General features: G+C 39.8%; 1 protein-coding gene across 3 annotated transcripts in view; it reads right to left on the bottom strand.

Annotated features, from left to right (window-relative positions):
• Positions 1 to 1,709: 1,709 nt before the first annotated feature.
• The window catches only part of UBA1 (ubiquitin like modifier activating enzyme 1), a 51,221-nt gene continuing 36,947 nt past the window's right edge, over positions 1,710 to 15,983 (bottom strand). For all 3 annotated transcript variants that reach the window (XM_087925581.1, XM_026711489.2, XM_087925582.1), the window contains exons 6-26: positions 13,909 to 14,015; positions 13,627 to 13,717; positions 13,275 to 13,407; positions 12,168 to 12,265; positions 11,781 to 11,927; positions 11,204 to 11,380; positions 10,896 to 11,003; positions 10,180 to 10,260; positions 9,945 to 10,100; positions 9,500 to 9,665; positions 8,863 to 9,059; positions 8,420 to 8,484; positions 8,026 to 8,221; positions 7,838 to 7,912; positions 4,585 to 4,774; positions 4,092 to 4,180; positions 3,786 to 3,878; positions 3,367 to 3,558; positions 2,675 to 2,776; positions 2,448 to 2,548; positions 1,710 to 2,355 (exon numbers count right to left, since the gene is read on the bottom strand). In XM_087925581.1, coding sequence (XP_087781707.1) covers positions 2,220 to 2,355; positions 2,448 to 2,548; positions 2,675 to 2,776; positions 3,367 to 3,558; positions 3,786 to 3,878; positions 4,092 to 4,180; positions 4,585 to 4,774; positions 7,838 to 7,912; positions 8,026 to 8,221; positions 8,420 to 8,484; positions 8,863 to 9,059; positions 9,500 to 9,665; positions 9,945 to 10,100; positions 10,180 to 10,260; positions 10,896 to 11,003; positions 11,204 to 11,380; positions 11,781 to 11,927; positions 12,168 to 12,265; positions 13,275 to 13,407; positions 13,627 to 13,717; positions 13,909 to 14,015 — 2,700 coding nt within the window. In that variant the 3' untranslated portion in view covers positions 1,710 to 2,219. The remainder of the gene's footprint in view (positions 2,356 to 2,447; positions 2,549 to 2,674; positions 2,777 to 3,366; positions 3,559 to 3,785; positions 3,879 to 4,091; positions 4,181 to 4,584; positions 4,775 to 7,837; positions 7,913 to 8,025; positions 8,222 to 8,419; positions 8,485 to 8,862; positions 9,060 to 9,499; positions 9,666 to 9,944; positions 10,101 to 10,179; positions 10,261 to 10,895; positions 11,004 to 11,203; positions 11,381 to 11,780; positions 11,928 to 12,167; positions 12,266 to 13,274; positions 13,408 to 13,626; positions 13,718 to 13,908; positions 14,016 to 15,983) is intronic.

Genomic DNA, 15,983 nt, shown 5'->3' with positions numbered 1-15,983 from the left:
CACACATTGGTTTACAAAATTTAAAGTGAAGTTGTTGTACATTTGAACTTTTTTTTTCCTCATAGCAATTTTTAAAAATGTTTGTCTCTTGCACAAGGATTGGAACAACTGATATCTTGAACCTTACTTTAAAAATTAAGCCCCAATTCAATTACTACATGTGATTTTAGGAAAGCAGTATCAGAGTTTATAAAAACTATCAAGATGATAATATTCTCTGCAGTAACATAGGACGTTTATAGAACTGGTGCAACAGAAATGAAGTGCAATTCCTTTCACATCTTTGAATGACAGTAACTACCACCTTTGAAATCAATGTCATTTTGATCGAAGTGGCAAATTCTGTAAGTTTCTTTCTGGGATGAGAAAGACAGTGAAGTAGTAGTTGGAAAATGAGTTCATCACTCTGTTAAAATCCTTCCATATAACCAACCCTTCCCAAGATTCTGTGAAAATCCATTTGGGAAACAAAATTGATGTTTTCTCACAAATGCATTTGCTAAAGTATGTAACTGAAATTCCTTATAAACTTACTAGATAAACCATCCTGTGGACGGTTTGGTTCTGGCATGCATGAAGTGAATCCAGCTTGTAAACTATAATTTTACAAACGTGTTATATGAAGACTGCCATCTGCGGTTCAATAAATTATAATTAACCAAGCTGGTTTAACATGTTGCAAACTCATCAGTTGTGCCACTGAAAGAGCAGAATAACTCACTGAATTAATAAGTTGTAAAAATATGTGAATAAATCCGAAGTTCAATTATCATCTATAAGACTTCTAAAGACAATGTCACAATGGTTTTACCTGATTGTAGTACGAAAGCTGTACAGCTTTCACATTTCAATTTATTAACTAGAGCTGCAACTCTAAACAAGAATTGCATGCATATTAAGCTTAAATATACCCTGAAAAAATGGCTTTCAAGGTCATATTGAGGAGCATCTTTACTACAGCAGTTACTTAAACTACATTAGTATGCATATCTGTTTATATATTGTAGAAAAGTAAAAATAAATTAAAATGCTACCCAATTTCTGAAAATAGAGACTCCTTATTTATGACCCATCCAAAATGAATTCAAAAATTCAAAATCTAGACTAAAGGTATGCTGTAAAGCTCACAGAAGTTTGTAAACTATTATCACCAAAGTGGTCAAAATAATATTTCTTTGTAAACAAGGAGATTTATAATCATTCATCCCTCTAGAGCTCTAACCTTCAATGGATGCCAATCTAAGAAAAATTAGAAACAAATAATGGAACAGCCTTTTCATATAGCCACATAACAAAGAACTGATAAATGATGACTGACTAAATTAGGATCTTAGCCAATATATAGAACCAGTGCATGGACATAAAGGAGTGCAGCTGCCTCCAGCCTAGTCTGCATACATGCATCTAATTTCATAAGGAGTTAAGGATAGACAGTATGGTTGTCACTGTATTTTTCCAGTTGTCACAAACAAAATGAGCAGCAAGATAACAAAAAAATTCACAGCAGAGGATTAGAGGAAAATTTTTCATAGCATTAAACACCTGATTATCGTGGAAACAAATGGCTTTCAAAAAAAATATGCTATATAAATCAAGATAAATTAAGAATTTGCTAGCATACCAGGAATGCAAAGAATTTGAACTGGGATGAAGTTTTATGTTATGTACATAGCAACTCACCCCATTCCACTTGAACAATAAAGGACCACTGGCTTTTGCAAATGTTTATTGACTCATTTACTTCTCTTATCAGTTCTGACCAATACTTTCTACCCACTCGTATCCTCTCCCTCTCCCCCGCAAAGCCAGCCCGGGCAAGTTCTCAGAATACAACAAAGGGGCATTTCCTCTTACTAGCCACTTCCTCAGGATGAGAAAGGAGAGCAGCTTTCCTTACAAGTGAGAATAGGGATGAAGGAGAGGTGGTGGTCAAGGAATCAAAACACAACACGACTAACATTAACAGGAAAGGACAAAATGGGTGTTAAGGCGCCTCAATAACATGACATAACTGCACGGGCTAAGAATAAGAGGGAGCAGCCGCAGGAGTGGAGAATATCCCAGGCCCTGATGGACACGAAAAAAAAAATCCTAAAAGATTACAAAAGTTATTTCATGTTTTGAGTCACTTTAACCGTGACATGTGAGGGAGGGAGGCAGATCCTCCTCCACACTAACAGTCCGTGGCAGGCAAGTGGGCAATGCTAGCAAGGGGGCTGCTAGCGGATGGTGTAGCGCACATACGGCACCTCTGTGTCTTCACCACTGTCATCATTGCAGCACAATTCAAAGACCAAGGCTTTCACATGACGCCCAATCTTCTTCTTGGAAACTCTGGTGACAATCTCAGTCATCCTGGGAGGAGAGGAAAAGGACAGCTGTCAGGCAGATGCAGATTCAATTTAAGTAACCAGTGCCCTTGCTCACTCTCTTAAAACAATACATACGGCTGATCATGGCGTTCCTTCAGCTTGGCTGGCTGCATAAAAAATGAGTAAAGCATAGAGACTCCTTGGGACAGCATTGTTATCTCCAGCTTGTACTCTTTCTACATGAGGGAAGGAAAGAAAAAAATGGTTCTTTACTGAAAAGTTTTTCATGTCCATTCGCACGCCTCTTCTGAAGCCATTAATATATTGTAGCAAATGTAGACCAGGACACACTCAAGGCTTACCTTGAAATAAGCCAGGAACTCACGGAGTGTCATCTCCTGTCCATCAGGCTGGATACCCTGCACCTCAAAGCGGTCCCATAAAGTCCATTCAGTATTATAGTACTGAAGAAAAAAACGGAATATCAGTGTTGGTTACTACAGTTAATGCTCAATAAAAAACGCAACAAAGACAAAAGCATAATTCATGCTCATTTACTTGATATAAGAAGGCAAGTCATCATAGTTATTCATAATTTCTAATATGTGAGGACATGGGAAAGATCTTAAGAGCCACTCTTTTGATTTCTATATCTCTATCCAAATAACGAACAGAAAAAACAGACAGAAATATTTTCCCTTAACAGATGGAGATAATGAAAATAAAACAAGTACACAAACAAAAGAAATGGAAGAGGCAGTTGCATGAACCTCTTAGAAAGGTTGATTTACATAAACTTCCAAGAAACTTCAGCATGCATTCCTTTTCCTTTCTCTACCTTAAGTTGCTAGAGAAATATGTCTCATTTGGCAAAACTTGCCAAAAAATGAAGGAAAAAATTTGACGAGCTTTAGTAATATTCTTTGCATGGTATTCAAAAAAAGGGACTATCAAATCCAAGTTGAAGAGATTATTTTTCCATTTAGTACCAGAGGCCACTTGTGTAAACAAAGGACGACTAATATGTGTGTGTGAAAAAAGCCACCCTGCTCACCTTGTTCTTTGGGCAACAAATAGGCTCAGAGAAGCCAAAAAAAGGCAATGCCAGGTTAAGGAAACCATTCTTGTAAGATTCAAGTCGCTTGTGGCCCTGTATTACTTTGTATAGTTCTAAACAAACCAAGCCTACTACAGCTGCAGTCGTCGTGGCAATTGCAGGTATAATTTTTCCTGCAATCAGCTTGCTCTGAAAAGAGAAGACAAAGGAGCTTTTTAATTTTTACTTTAGGAGTTCAATGAAGTTTCTGCAGTTTTTCCTCTCCCCAGCTTTTCAGGCAGGTGAGGTAGATCAAGCTAAAAAAGAGTGATCGGTTCAAAATCACCCAAGTGATCTTCCATAGCTGTGGCTGAAGTATAGTCACACCCCTAATACATTCTACTGTACACAATCTTTACCCATCACAGTAAGTTTACCTTATGCCGGTCAGCAGGAGGAATATCATAATTTTCGGCTCGCAAGTTAGAAGCAGCAACAATAAAGTCCATATGGAAATTTGTGTCATCATCCTGAAATTTAGTACAAATAAGGTGATAATTACAACCAGCAATGTCATGGTCCTCAGCATGTTTTTGGCTTTGGGACTTGCCCAGTGAAACAGCTTGCTAGCTAAACCAGAAGCTTACCCATGGCTTCAAAACTGAACTACAGAGATCATTTCTGGTATGATTTGTATGTCAGATTATAGTTAAATACCGATTTATTCATTTAAAAATGCTTACTTTTTCAAAATCAATTGGAAACATCCTGAAGTCATGAAGTTGCTGAGGACTCGGAAGTGAAGATTTTAGCTCTTCTAACCGGCTATCATCTAAGAAAAATAAATGCATAAATGTCAGAAAAGACTGCTACAATGCATGTCAACCTAAAACGTTTTCTGCTCTAAGCTGTGCATTGCAATCTCAAAGCTGTAAACTTGTTTAGTTGCCAGACTCTGCCATAAATCCCTGAACAGCATTTTTTTTTAAAAAAGTATTAAAATCTTATAGTAATTCTGCAAGCAGCACAAGAATTGCTCCAGAAATGAAACAGTAAATCAAAATATGGATTGTGAAATTGTGAGAGATAGCAAAACTTAAAGAAGCAACTGGGCCTTCCATTCAATAGAATCAAAATTATTCAGAGAGAAGACTTATTCTCACTCAAAGCCTGGCATTCTTTGCTTTTCAGTTAAAATCTTGCCTTTGGCAGACTCATCTCATTCCCAGTTCTTACCAACTGAAGCACTGGCATTCTGTAGCTCCTGATCAGAGATATGGATTCGAACACCAGACTTGGGAGTGAATTCAGGAACTTGCACCTGGCACAGCAGCTCCACAATAGCTTCTCTGTCTCTAGTGCCAGTGATGCCATATGTTTGGGCAAACAAGTTTGCAGCTGCCACTACATAATCCATGTGCAAAGGCTGTGGAGGTAACATTAGTTGAGTCAGATTGACAATTTTTTCTGAATGCAGCCTTTTTAACTAAACATTCTACACATGACCAGATGAAATTCTACTTCAGCAACCAGCTTCTATGTGAACTGACTAACTAAAATGAATCCATAGATGTAAATTTTACACACAAGAAAAACTGAAGAGTATCTACTCCAGCTTACTTATATCACCCCTAGGTTTCACCCATTGTCTTGTACTCCATAGCTTACTCAGTAGTAACAGTTGAAGTGCCATTAAGCTTTTTTTCTATCAACAATCTATTCCTTTGAAGCTGTAATAATAAGACAGATGAAGCAAAAAATCCAAATTAAATGCTGGTGATCTATCACAGTGCCTTTAAACTAAAACAAGATAAGAGGAATCATTCTCATTTCTAAATACACTGCTCAAAAAAATAAAGGGAACACTTAAACAACACAATGTAACTCCAAGTCAGTCACACTTCTGTGAAATCAAACTGTCCACTTAGGTTGCAACACTGATTGACAATCAATTTCACATGCTGTTGTGCAAATGGAATAGACAACAGGTAGAAAGCACAGGCAGTTAGCAAGACATCCCCAATGAAGGAGTGGTTCTGCAGGTGGTGACCACAGACCACTTCTCAGTTCCTATGCAATCTGCCCTCCATGTGCTCGCCAGAGGTAGCCCGACTGCCATTAGGTACCAAGATGAGATCCTCAGACCCCTTGAGACCATATGCTGGTGTGGTTGGCCCTGGGTTCCTCCTAATGCAAGACAATGCTAGACCTCATGTGGCTGGAGTGTGTCAGCAGTTCCTGCAAGATGAAGGCATTGATGCTATGGACTGGCCCTCCCGTTCCCCAGACCTGAATCCAACTGAGCACATCTGGGACATCATGTCTCGCTCCTTCTACCAACGCCACGTTGCACCACAGACTGTCCAGGAGTTGGGGGATGCTTTAGTCCAGGTGTGGGAGGAGATCCCTCAGGAGACCATCCGCCACCTCACCAGGAGCATGCCCAGGCATTGTAGGGAGGTCATACAGGCATGTGGAGGCCACACACACTACTGAGCCTCATTTTGACTTGTTTTAAGGACATTACATCTAAGTTGGATCAGCCCGTAGTGTTTTTTTCCACTTTAAGTTTGAGTATAACTCCAAATCCAGACCTCCATGGGTTGCTAAATTTGATTTCCATTGATATTTTTTGTGTTTTTTGTTGTCAGCCCATTCAACTATGTAATGAACCAAGTATTTAATAAGAATATTTCATTCATTCAGATCTAGGATGTTTTATTTTTGTGTTCCTTTTATTTTTTTGAGCAGTGTATAATAATCAGAACTTGAGCAAAACCATTCATAAATTATTTTGCACAACTTTTCTTTTATCCCCTATATCTCTCTGGGAGTGATCACAAGCTTCCTGATAATGGTAATTTTAAACTTCTGATTATCCCAATTAGCAAAAAATATATCTGCTTCTCACTGAAAATTGCACTAATTCATCAGTTGGCAGTCTACACATTTTCCAAATGGATAAACTGTAAGCCACATTTCCTCTTTCTAACCATGCTTCTATTTTTATAGCTTTATGTAAAAAAAGATCTATATTTAAATACAGATAGCCCTTGATTTACAACCATATTTAGGATCAGTATTTTTGTCACTAAGCAATACAGTCATAAATCATGACATCATAGGTGTCAGACCTGCCGTAACTCAAATCTCTAAATAGAAATGATCCTTGGCTCCATTTGCTGAGAGAGAGATAGTTCACTTAGGGATCAAGTGTATTGCAGTATTGCAAAGCTAGAAATGAAAATCATCCACCAAAATCCCTAAGTTCTACTTTCCCTCCTTTAACTCTCTCTCATTCCCCTCAACCAACCAATTTGGTTCAGGCAAGATGTTTTCCTAACGGTCAAGCATAGTTCCGTATGCAGCCCCTTCCTTCTTCCAGCTGGGTGACCTTGAGGCAGTGTCTCGGAGGAGATACAACACCTACTTTTGTTTCCCCGAAGCATTCCCCATCACTCCCGCTCCCCACAATTCATGGCAGTCGGTCTCTGCATAGCAGCAGCAAAGCGCAAGCAAGAACAGGTGGCAGCTGACAATGTCACTGCAATAATTGCTTAGCAATAGCAATCCCAACGCTTCCCATTTCCATTGTTAATCAACAACTGTCGTTAAGTGAGTACCCATCCCAAGCCAAGCCACTGTGGGCTTGGTTTCTTTTAGCCCTGAACCTTCTTCTCCCCATCTATGCCTTGTGGCCACTGTAAATCTTTTGCTTTGTAGAACAGCAAGTAGACCCTGAACCACATGGCTCTGGGCCTGCTTGCCACGCTGCAGGTCTGGAGCTATAAGAAACATTGAGCTCCAGTGCAAAGCAAAGCCCTTTGCAGTACAAAGTCCAGCCCAATATCACTATGTGAAACTGCTATCTAGGAAGCCTCCAGCTGCCTCGGTCCAACCACCTTTGCTGCCCTGCACTCCCAGAACCCTGTTGGTCTGCATTCCGCCATCACCCCAGCTGACCTTTGCCATCTTTTTGCCCCAATGATGATGAAGCACGCCTGCTCTGACCTTCTGCAAGGTCACATGAGGCCATTTCCCCCCCAGTTCCTGGTAGGAAACTGCCGTGTGTGAGCTGGGGAGAAAGTCCCATCTGGCTAGCAGGTGCCTTGAAAAGGACCAGACCAGGCATGCATGCTTCATCAGCAGTAAGGAGCAAAAAAGATGGTAAAAGACAGTTAGTGCAATAAGGGCCATGGAGTGCAGTGGCCCCCAAAAGACATTGATTGGGGGGGGGGAGTTGAAGTGCCTTTGTGGACACCCAAATCTTGATCGTGTGACCTTTAAAGATTGCTCATGTGTCTTACAAAGTCCCTTGCTACTATAATTTCAAACAGGTGCCGAACAATCGTCATTAACTCAAGGATTACCTGTATATATGCCAATACTGCATTTTGTAAAGGCAGCAGACCAAAATAGGAATCTTTCTTCTATCACCTATCATCTAATTAGTATTTTTTTCAATTTTCAAGCAGATTACAATGCTTACATTTTTGACATCAAAGGTGAGTGGATGAGGACATCGCTTTGGACCCGACCAGAAGAGGGTTCCTGAATTAGTTTTCTGAAAAAAAAAAAAATGGAAATAGCATTAAAAGGACAACGGAGCAAAATATCCCATTTTTACCATTATAAAGACAGACTGAGGCCATGACACAGGAATCCTTTCCAACTCACCTGATTTGGGGGGAAATTGTGTAGCAATTGACGAATATTATTGCTATACTGGGTATGCCAATGATTACATGCCCAGGCCACACAGTCAGCCCAGGATTTAGGACGGTCAGTCACTAAGCTTTTGAATACAGCTTCCAAAACCTCTAAAGGTTGAGTGCCAGGCAACTTTTGGGTCCGCTCCATGAATTTGGCGTCTCTGGAGAGAAATGAGAACTGGTTCAGTGATTTTCCCTGAGGCTAATAGAAACTGCAAGCATTAACATGCATATTTTCATCATTCTGAATCAGTTTGCTTCATTAGAGATCAGAAAGTGCCAAACCTACTGATGAATGGAGTTTTAGTATTTATAATGACAATTTAACCACCTTTAGCCGATTTTGGTATAGTACTTACGTGATATACTGGTTGACATTTTCTGCAGGCTGCTTGAAAAGGCCTTCAAATTCATCACGGGCCCACTGGAAAATAAAACAACAAGAGTTCCAACCTTGACACAGGATTTAAACCAACTGGTACCCTGTGCTGATGTTTGTAACAGTATTTTGTCTGTCTTGCACTAAACAAAATGATACAAAATAAAGTATCACACAATAGTCGATACATAGAAGTCAGCTGGACCTGCTAACAAGGTGAACAGGAGATTCAGTTTGCTCCCTATAGAGAGAGGAAGCAAGAGCCACAGGCAACATACTGAAAAACAGCTCCTTGACCACGTCAACAGCAAGACTATTTGACCGAAAAGCATCTCTATCACACTCTAATTATCACCTTCCAACTACAAAGAAAACCAGTTACTGTATTTTTGCTATCAAATGTTTGTAATGCTGGAATCTCACCTGTAAAGTGTGCTCGATAGCATTAGGAAAGTTCTTCAGCGTACAGATAGGGATAGATTTTTCAGGTGGATCTTGGCTAGAGCTATATGATTCTGTTAAGAATGGGATCACCACCTGGATGTTCCCTTTGGTCCCCAGTGTCCCTGATTCCAGCAGGGGCTTGCGGTAGTAGACACAGCGACGATCCATGTACATCCCTAAAGACAATTATACAAGAAAATTGTGAACGATTGCCAGTCAGGATAGCTCTGGAAGTTAAAAGTCTCAAATTGGATCAATTATATTTTCAGTGTTTGAAGCAAGAACACTCTTAATATTTCATTTGCATAACTATTGTACTTGCTGTGGGAGCACTTATGCTCCAGAGAGGCAGATGAATCTTATCTTCAGTCACTTAAAACCAATTCATTTTTTAAATTTAAAAAATTGGAGATAATGTTGGTAATGATTTGGATTGATTCAGTCTGAACCTTTGGCAGTCTTTCAAAAGTCATTGGAGCTGGTCACATTCTTGCCTATTCTTCTAACATTGTAAACACAATGGCATAAAGCTTCACTACATTAATCTGTTATACTTCTCTCACTGGATTTGTTTCTAACATTAAGAGGAGTACGAAAACCATATGCAGATACCTACTTGCATCTACATTGTCCAGTGCATTTGCCACCCCATCAAGATTCTCAAAGAAGTCATCATCATATATCCGTTCAGTGTCTGGGCCTACACGATCTTGGTGGCTTGTGATGTGAATGCTTGGGTTCATTTCTTTTACAGCAGCTGCTGCTGTATCAGATTTCATTTTCTAGATAGATTGAAACATTAAGTCTTACTCTGAGTATAGAAACTTCACATTACAGCTTCCAAAATTATCCCTATTAAGAATAACTAAAAATAAAAAGCAAACACAGTATTCACAACGGATCACAAAATCACAGGTTTCTGGCCCTTAAATTTGCCAAAGCCAACTGTTAAATCTCCTCCAAACTCCCAAGGCAAATCATGACAATTTTTCATTGAAAGTCCTACGGCTGACCCTTCTGTAACCCCAGAAATTGCACTCCTGATACTTAATGGAACTGACCGTAACATCCCAAGGTCGGAAGAGGAATTGCCGGTTGAGATTGGACTTCTCAATAGTGTCCATGTCAGTCACAGCCACATCTCCCCCTTGTCCGCATCCCAGACCAATCATAGCAAAGTTCTTCAGCAATTCACAGCCAATGGCACCAGCACCAACCTAAGAGAGAGGGAAAAATATGTCAGCAAGTTGCTTGGATGGATATACCAAGAAACTGAAAAATCATGTAAGGACTCACCAGAAAGTATTTTTGTTGGCTCAGTTTAACCTGTAATTCATTGCCAAACACAGCAATCTGTCCATCATATCGGCAATGTTTCTATCAAGACAGGGGGGGAAAAGAGACAACCAGTTTGTACCTGTTCTCCAAAGTATGGAATTTCCCCATTTCCCTATTCCTGCTAATGAATAATCATCATCAATAATCATAATTTCTTTATTACTATAAATACAGAATACTACATTTTGTTTATATACTACTTCAAAAGTTTCAAATTCCCAATGCTGTTTTCATATAAATGAATAATTTCAATATGAGGCTATTCCTGCTATTACATGCTACTTCAATTGCATACCAGAGAATTCATGGGAAAGAATATATTGTACGGTAATATACTCCATCAAATTTAGTATAAGCAATTAAAACCACTCAAATTTTTTGGCCCTAGGCTTAATATATAAGCCTCCTAACTTACAAATTATTTCCCCAGCCATTTTAAGTAGTGCTTTTTTCCCCCATTTAACATTTTATTGAGTTATAAGATAAAATAAGATACAAAATACGAAAGTAAATAGGAAAGCAGTGTGGGGGAGGAAGAGAAATGAGGAAGGATTGGGAAAAAGAAAAAGAGGTGTTGACTTCAGACTCTCTGTTGCAATAAAATAAGGCATTAACAGAGTAGTACTTTTTTTGTCATTCCCAGCATACATCTTATGCTTATATTAATTACTCACAGGGCTGCAATTTTCCTCAGTCAAACTATCCTTATTTTCTTCAGGCAAGCACTCCAATGCATCAAAATACAGCCACTGGATGATAGGCATGAATTTACCTGAACAGGCCTTAAAACAGAGAAACAGAAAAGAACCTCTTTTTGATACTGTTTGGTTCTGCCTGAAAAAGCCAATTTCAGGAATAAACTGGCATTATACACCATCACATTATTACAGAGGATTTGTTTACCAAGTCCAAAGCTGCTTATTAAGGGAAACATGGACTAAATGGAATGCTTTTTATCTGCCAAGTTTTTCAAATATTGTACCTTCATAACCTCTTGTGCAGCTAGGCCTCCAATGAAGGCATTGACAGGTGCCAGATCTCCAGAGGCTTGGAAAGCCATTTCCTTGATGATGTCCTCATTCAAATGTTCTTGCTTAAGTGCGGGCACTGCTTGCTCATTAAGATCCTTCACTAAAGATAGCACCTCACTAGCGTCTGCCTGAGGAAGAATGAAAGAAGTCAGATAAAGGCTAAGGAAAGCTGTGGACTTGTTTTCACCAAAATAATAAATGTAACCTGCACTAAATGTAGTCTGTGTGAAATAATCATTAAAAAATGCCTTAAGCATAAAAGTATATAAAATGATCACTTTCCACAACTAGCAGTCCCTCAACAAAAATGCATCGTATTTAATGTAACATATTCAAGCAGATTTAAGAAAAGGAATGTGAGCAACTCTGTACAAGATTTACCCCAGTATTCCAAACATTATTCTTTGATTGGTGATTTGGCTTGCAACAGTACCTTTATATTCTGTGGTTGATATGAACTGTTACTGGGGGGAAAAAAAATCTTAACTTGCAAACTAGAAAAAGAAAAGTGGAACCGGAATAGCCTACCTGATTACGAGGCCTGGGAAAATGGCCATGCTTCTTGTGAAACTCATGCAGGGCTTGAAATCCCAAATGCAGCTGGCCTGGCCGATCAAACTTGCCAAAGTCAGTGATGACGAACTCTGGCTCTGGCAAAGAAGTGCGCAGAGATTTCTGAAAGAAAAATAATGGGAAATTGAAAATGGCAGCAATGCCTTCATAGCTACCCTTCTCTGGCAAGCAAGTTGCTTATTTCCAAGCCGGTGCTGACATACCACACAAGAACAGGCACAAGCAGATTAAAGGGTGCCAGACTGTTCTAATGGCAGAACATTTCTGGGAACCATGGGAATTTGCCCAGCAAAAAATAATAATAATAATAAAAATGCAGAACCTGTCAGAAAAGACACTTACAAAGCTAATCTTCTTTGGCATTTTGACCTGGGTAACAATGCCGCCACGTACATAGTCTGAAAAGTTGGAGGTGTCACCGATACTAAATGTGTAGGGGCCTAGAAAAGAATAAGAAGTACACCCATACAGTTGTCAAAGGCAAAGAACCACACTGGGGAAAAAAAACAATGGCACTGCAGAACTGTCGTATTAACTTGGACCAAGAGTCCTGTCAAATCATGTCAAATTACTTCAGTCTTGGAGAACTTTAATAGACATAAGGAAGAAATAAGAGCCAATTTTCCTAATACTTGCATAATAGGATTAAATTGCAAGTAACTGTGGAAGAAAAGAAATATGCCCTCATGGTGCAATAAACAAGTAGTAAAGAGAGAAGACAGACCATGGAAAATGTTTTTGTTATTATTCTGTTGCCGGAGGAATTATATTCTGAATTATGAACTAGAGAATTTTCAGGAAATAAAAAATATATAAATTATTCATACAAGGAAGATGCTACAATGAGTATCTTTCCACATACTCTAACATGCTTATTTATAGCATACTTAAGGTTCACAATCAATTCAATGTTTGTGGGTTGTTGGGTTTTTTTGCACCTTCAAAAGTTAGTCTTCATTCTTAGACAAGTCTCTGCACATTTCTTGTCAACCATTTTGGAAATAGTTTGCCCTTATCTTCTTCCTAGGGCTGAGAAAGTATGACTGGCCCAAAACCACCCAAATGGTTTTGTGCCTAAGATAGCCCTAGAACTACTAGCCTAATATTTTTAACCACTACACCAAACTGACTGTCACTTGTAACTCAGGCTAAAATTCCAAGTTAATGTTAAATATTAGACACTGTACATCAAGGGTCTTCAAACTTGGCAAGTTTAAGACTTGTGGACTTCAACTCCCAAAATTCCTGAGCTAACATGACTAGAGGAGGAATTCTGGGAGTTGAAGTCCACAAGTCTTAAAGCTGTCAAGTTTGAAGATCCCTGCTCTACATGATTCCCAACATACCAAAAGGTAACTTTGTCAAACAGTAAAAAAAACAAAAACTGACAGATATTCCATTCTAGTAACATCTAAATTTTGTGCAAATCAAAGCAACAGCATGTCTCACCCAACACTTTGATTTCCATTGGTTCACAGCTGTTAAGCTCTTTCATGCCCTCAACTTCAAGGAAAGAAACAAAGTCTCCGCTTTCAAAACCATGCCGGGCCTCATCTAGACAGGTTACCTCTCCAGGGCACCCCTGTTCAGGAAGAATACCGTAAGTGAAAAATGAGTAGTAGGAGTTAACAACTTGCAGCTGACCTTACTATTGAATTTCAATTTATCATTGGTTCTAGCTAGAATAGTGGATACGTAATTGACATAAATTCTGCTGAGCTATTGTGTAGGTCTCAGTGAGAAAATCGATAAATCCACATCAAAAACAGAACCTTGACCACCAGCTTCAAGAAGTAATTACCTTAGTAATCATTGAGACCATAGCACTAAGTGGCTGCTCTCCATTGGTATCTGTCACAACCATGTTCTCACCAAAGTCACAGAACAACTGGCTGTAAGAGAGAGAAAAATGGGTGAAATTAGGGGCTCTGGAGCACCTTCAACACTGTGACAGATGGGCTGTGAGGCATATGACATATGGTAGGTAGGAATCCCAAACAGTTCATCTCAACCAAAAGAAGAATTCTACTGAAAGAAATGGCCACAACACAGAAAAGGGTACAAAAACAAGATACTGTCTTACCCGAAAAGTCCCTTTGTATCTGCCACTACAAGTTTGATATTTTGGCTGTGACAGAAATCACTAATGCGTAACTGTTCCTCCAAGGGACAATTGGTGAGCACAACTACCTACAAAAAGAAGATAGGGAGATAAGCAGTTATGAAATTGGATGGATAGATGGATAGAAGAAAAGGCCTTTGAAATAAATCACACGAGAAATATGGAGCTCTCCAGTATCAGCTCACTGTTGACTTCCTGGTCTATGGCAAGTAATATTCCCAACAATGTTTTCTATCCTATCCTATTTTTAATTTTATTTTGTAATGCTCAAGAAACTCTCAAGAACATTAGATGTTTGTGTATATAGAAAATACACTGCTCAAAAAAATAAAGGGAACACTTAAACAACACAATGTAACTCCAAGTCAGTCACACTTCTGTGAAATCAAACTGTCCACTTAGGTTGCAACACTGATTGACAATCAATTTCACATGCTGTTGTGCAAATGGAATAGACAACAGGTAGAAAGCATAGGCAGTTAGCAAGACATCCCCAATAAAGGAGTGGTTCTGCAGGTGGTGACCACAGACCACTTCTCAGTTCCTATGCAATCTGCCCTCCATGTGCTCGCCAGAGGTAGCCTGACTGCCATTAGGTACCAAGATGAGATCCTCAGACCCCTTGTGAGACCATATGCTGGTGTGGTTGGCCCTGGGTTCCTCCTAATGCAAGACAACACTAGACCTCATGTGGCTGGAGTGTGTCAGCAGTTCCTGCAAGACGAAAGCATTGATGCAAGACGAAGACTGGCCCGCCCGTTCCCCAGACCTGGATCCAACTGAGCACATCTGGGACATCATGTCTCGCTCCATCCACCAACGCCACGTTGCACCACAGACTGTCCAGGAGTTGGGGGATGCTTTAGTCCAGGTGTGGGAGGAGATTCCTCAGGAGACCATCCGCCACCTCATCAGGAGCATGCCCAGGCATTGTAAGGAGGTCATACAGGCACGTGGAGGCCACACACACCACTGAGCCTCATTTTGACTTGTTTTAAGGACATTACATCAAAGTTGGATCAGCCTGTAGTGTTTTTTAACACTTTAATTTTGAGTGTAACTCCAAATCCAGACCTCCATGGATTGCTAAATTGGATTTCCATTGATCATTTTTGTGTGACTTTGTTGTCACCACATTCAACTATGTAATGAAAAAAGCATTTAATAAGAATATTTCATTCATTCAGATCTAGGATGTCTTATTTTTGTGTTCCCTTTATTTTTTTGAGCAATGTATAAGCCAAATATCTAACTAGATTATTTACTGAACCAGGAAAGTAATTCTCCCATGAGCTGTTCAGAGCATCCAGTGACGGGAAGATGCTTCAGTCCCTTCTAGGAAGGCTGGGCTTAAACTTGAGAACACTCCTCCTCCTCCACGAGACTCCTTCATAGAGTCCCTAGTTTTAGCTCAGCCTTTCTTCAGAGACAGGTTGTGTTATTGTTCTTCTGGTCGAAACAGAACAATGTCAATTTAGCTGATTTATTTATCAGGTCAGCTAAAAGCATAGTTTCTGTCACCAACCACCCCCCCCTGGGAACCTTCAAAAATCATTTCGCTTGGTTTTTTTGTTTTGTTTTTACATTCCAGCCTCCTGAGGCTAAAGCCTCATAAGTGGGGAGGCTTATAGGTGCCGGGTCTAGAGGGGGGTGTTCTGGTCTCCATATTTGATATTACAAGTACTTTATTCAAAAATTGACTTGATTGACTTAAATTCTACAAATCTTTAAGTTATTAAAATAGACATAGATAGATAGATAGATAGATAGATAGATAGACAGACAGACAGACAGACAGACAGACAACAAAGCAAAACAGAACAAGGAGACTACATTTGCTAAAGGCATCAGGGAACTATTTATTCCAGGATCCCCTGCCCCTTAAGGGAGCAGGCCCCTAGGTGTTCCAGCCACTCGCAGGTGCTCGCGCCTGGCCCCGAGCCGCACGGCGGAGGGGAAACCCGAAGTGCTGCTGGGTTGCCCCCTCCAACCAGCCCGCCCGCCCGCCCGCCGGGCGGAACCCTTCCCGCTCCTCA

Source organism: Pseudonaja textilis, chromosome 2 (genome assembly GCF_049901715.1).
Source record: "Pseudonaja textilis isolate UNSWEBS1 chromosome 2, rPseTex1.2, whole genome shotgun sequence".
Lineage (NCBI taxonomy): Eukaryota > Metazoa > Chordata > Lepidosauria > Squamata > Elapidae > Pseudonaja > Pseudonaja textilis.
This window is presented reverse-complemented; position numbering and strand designations above follow the sequence as displayed.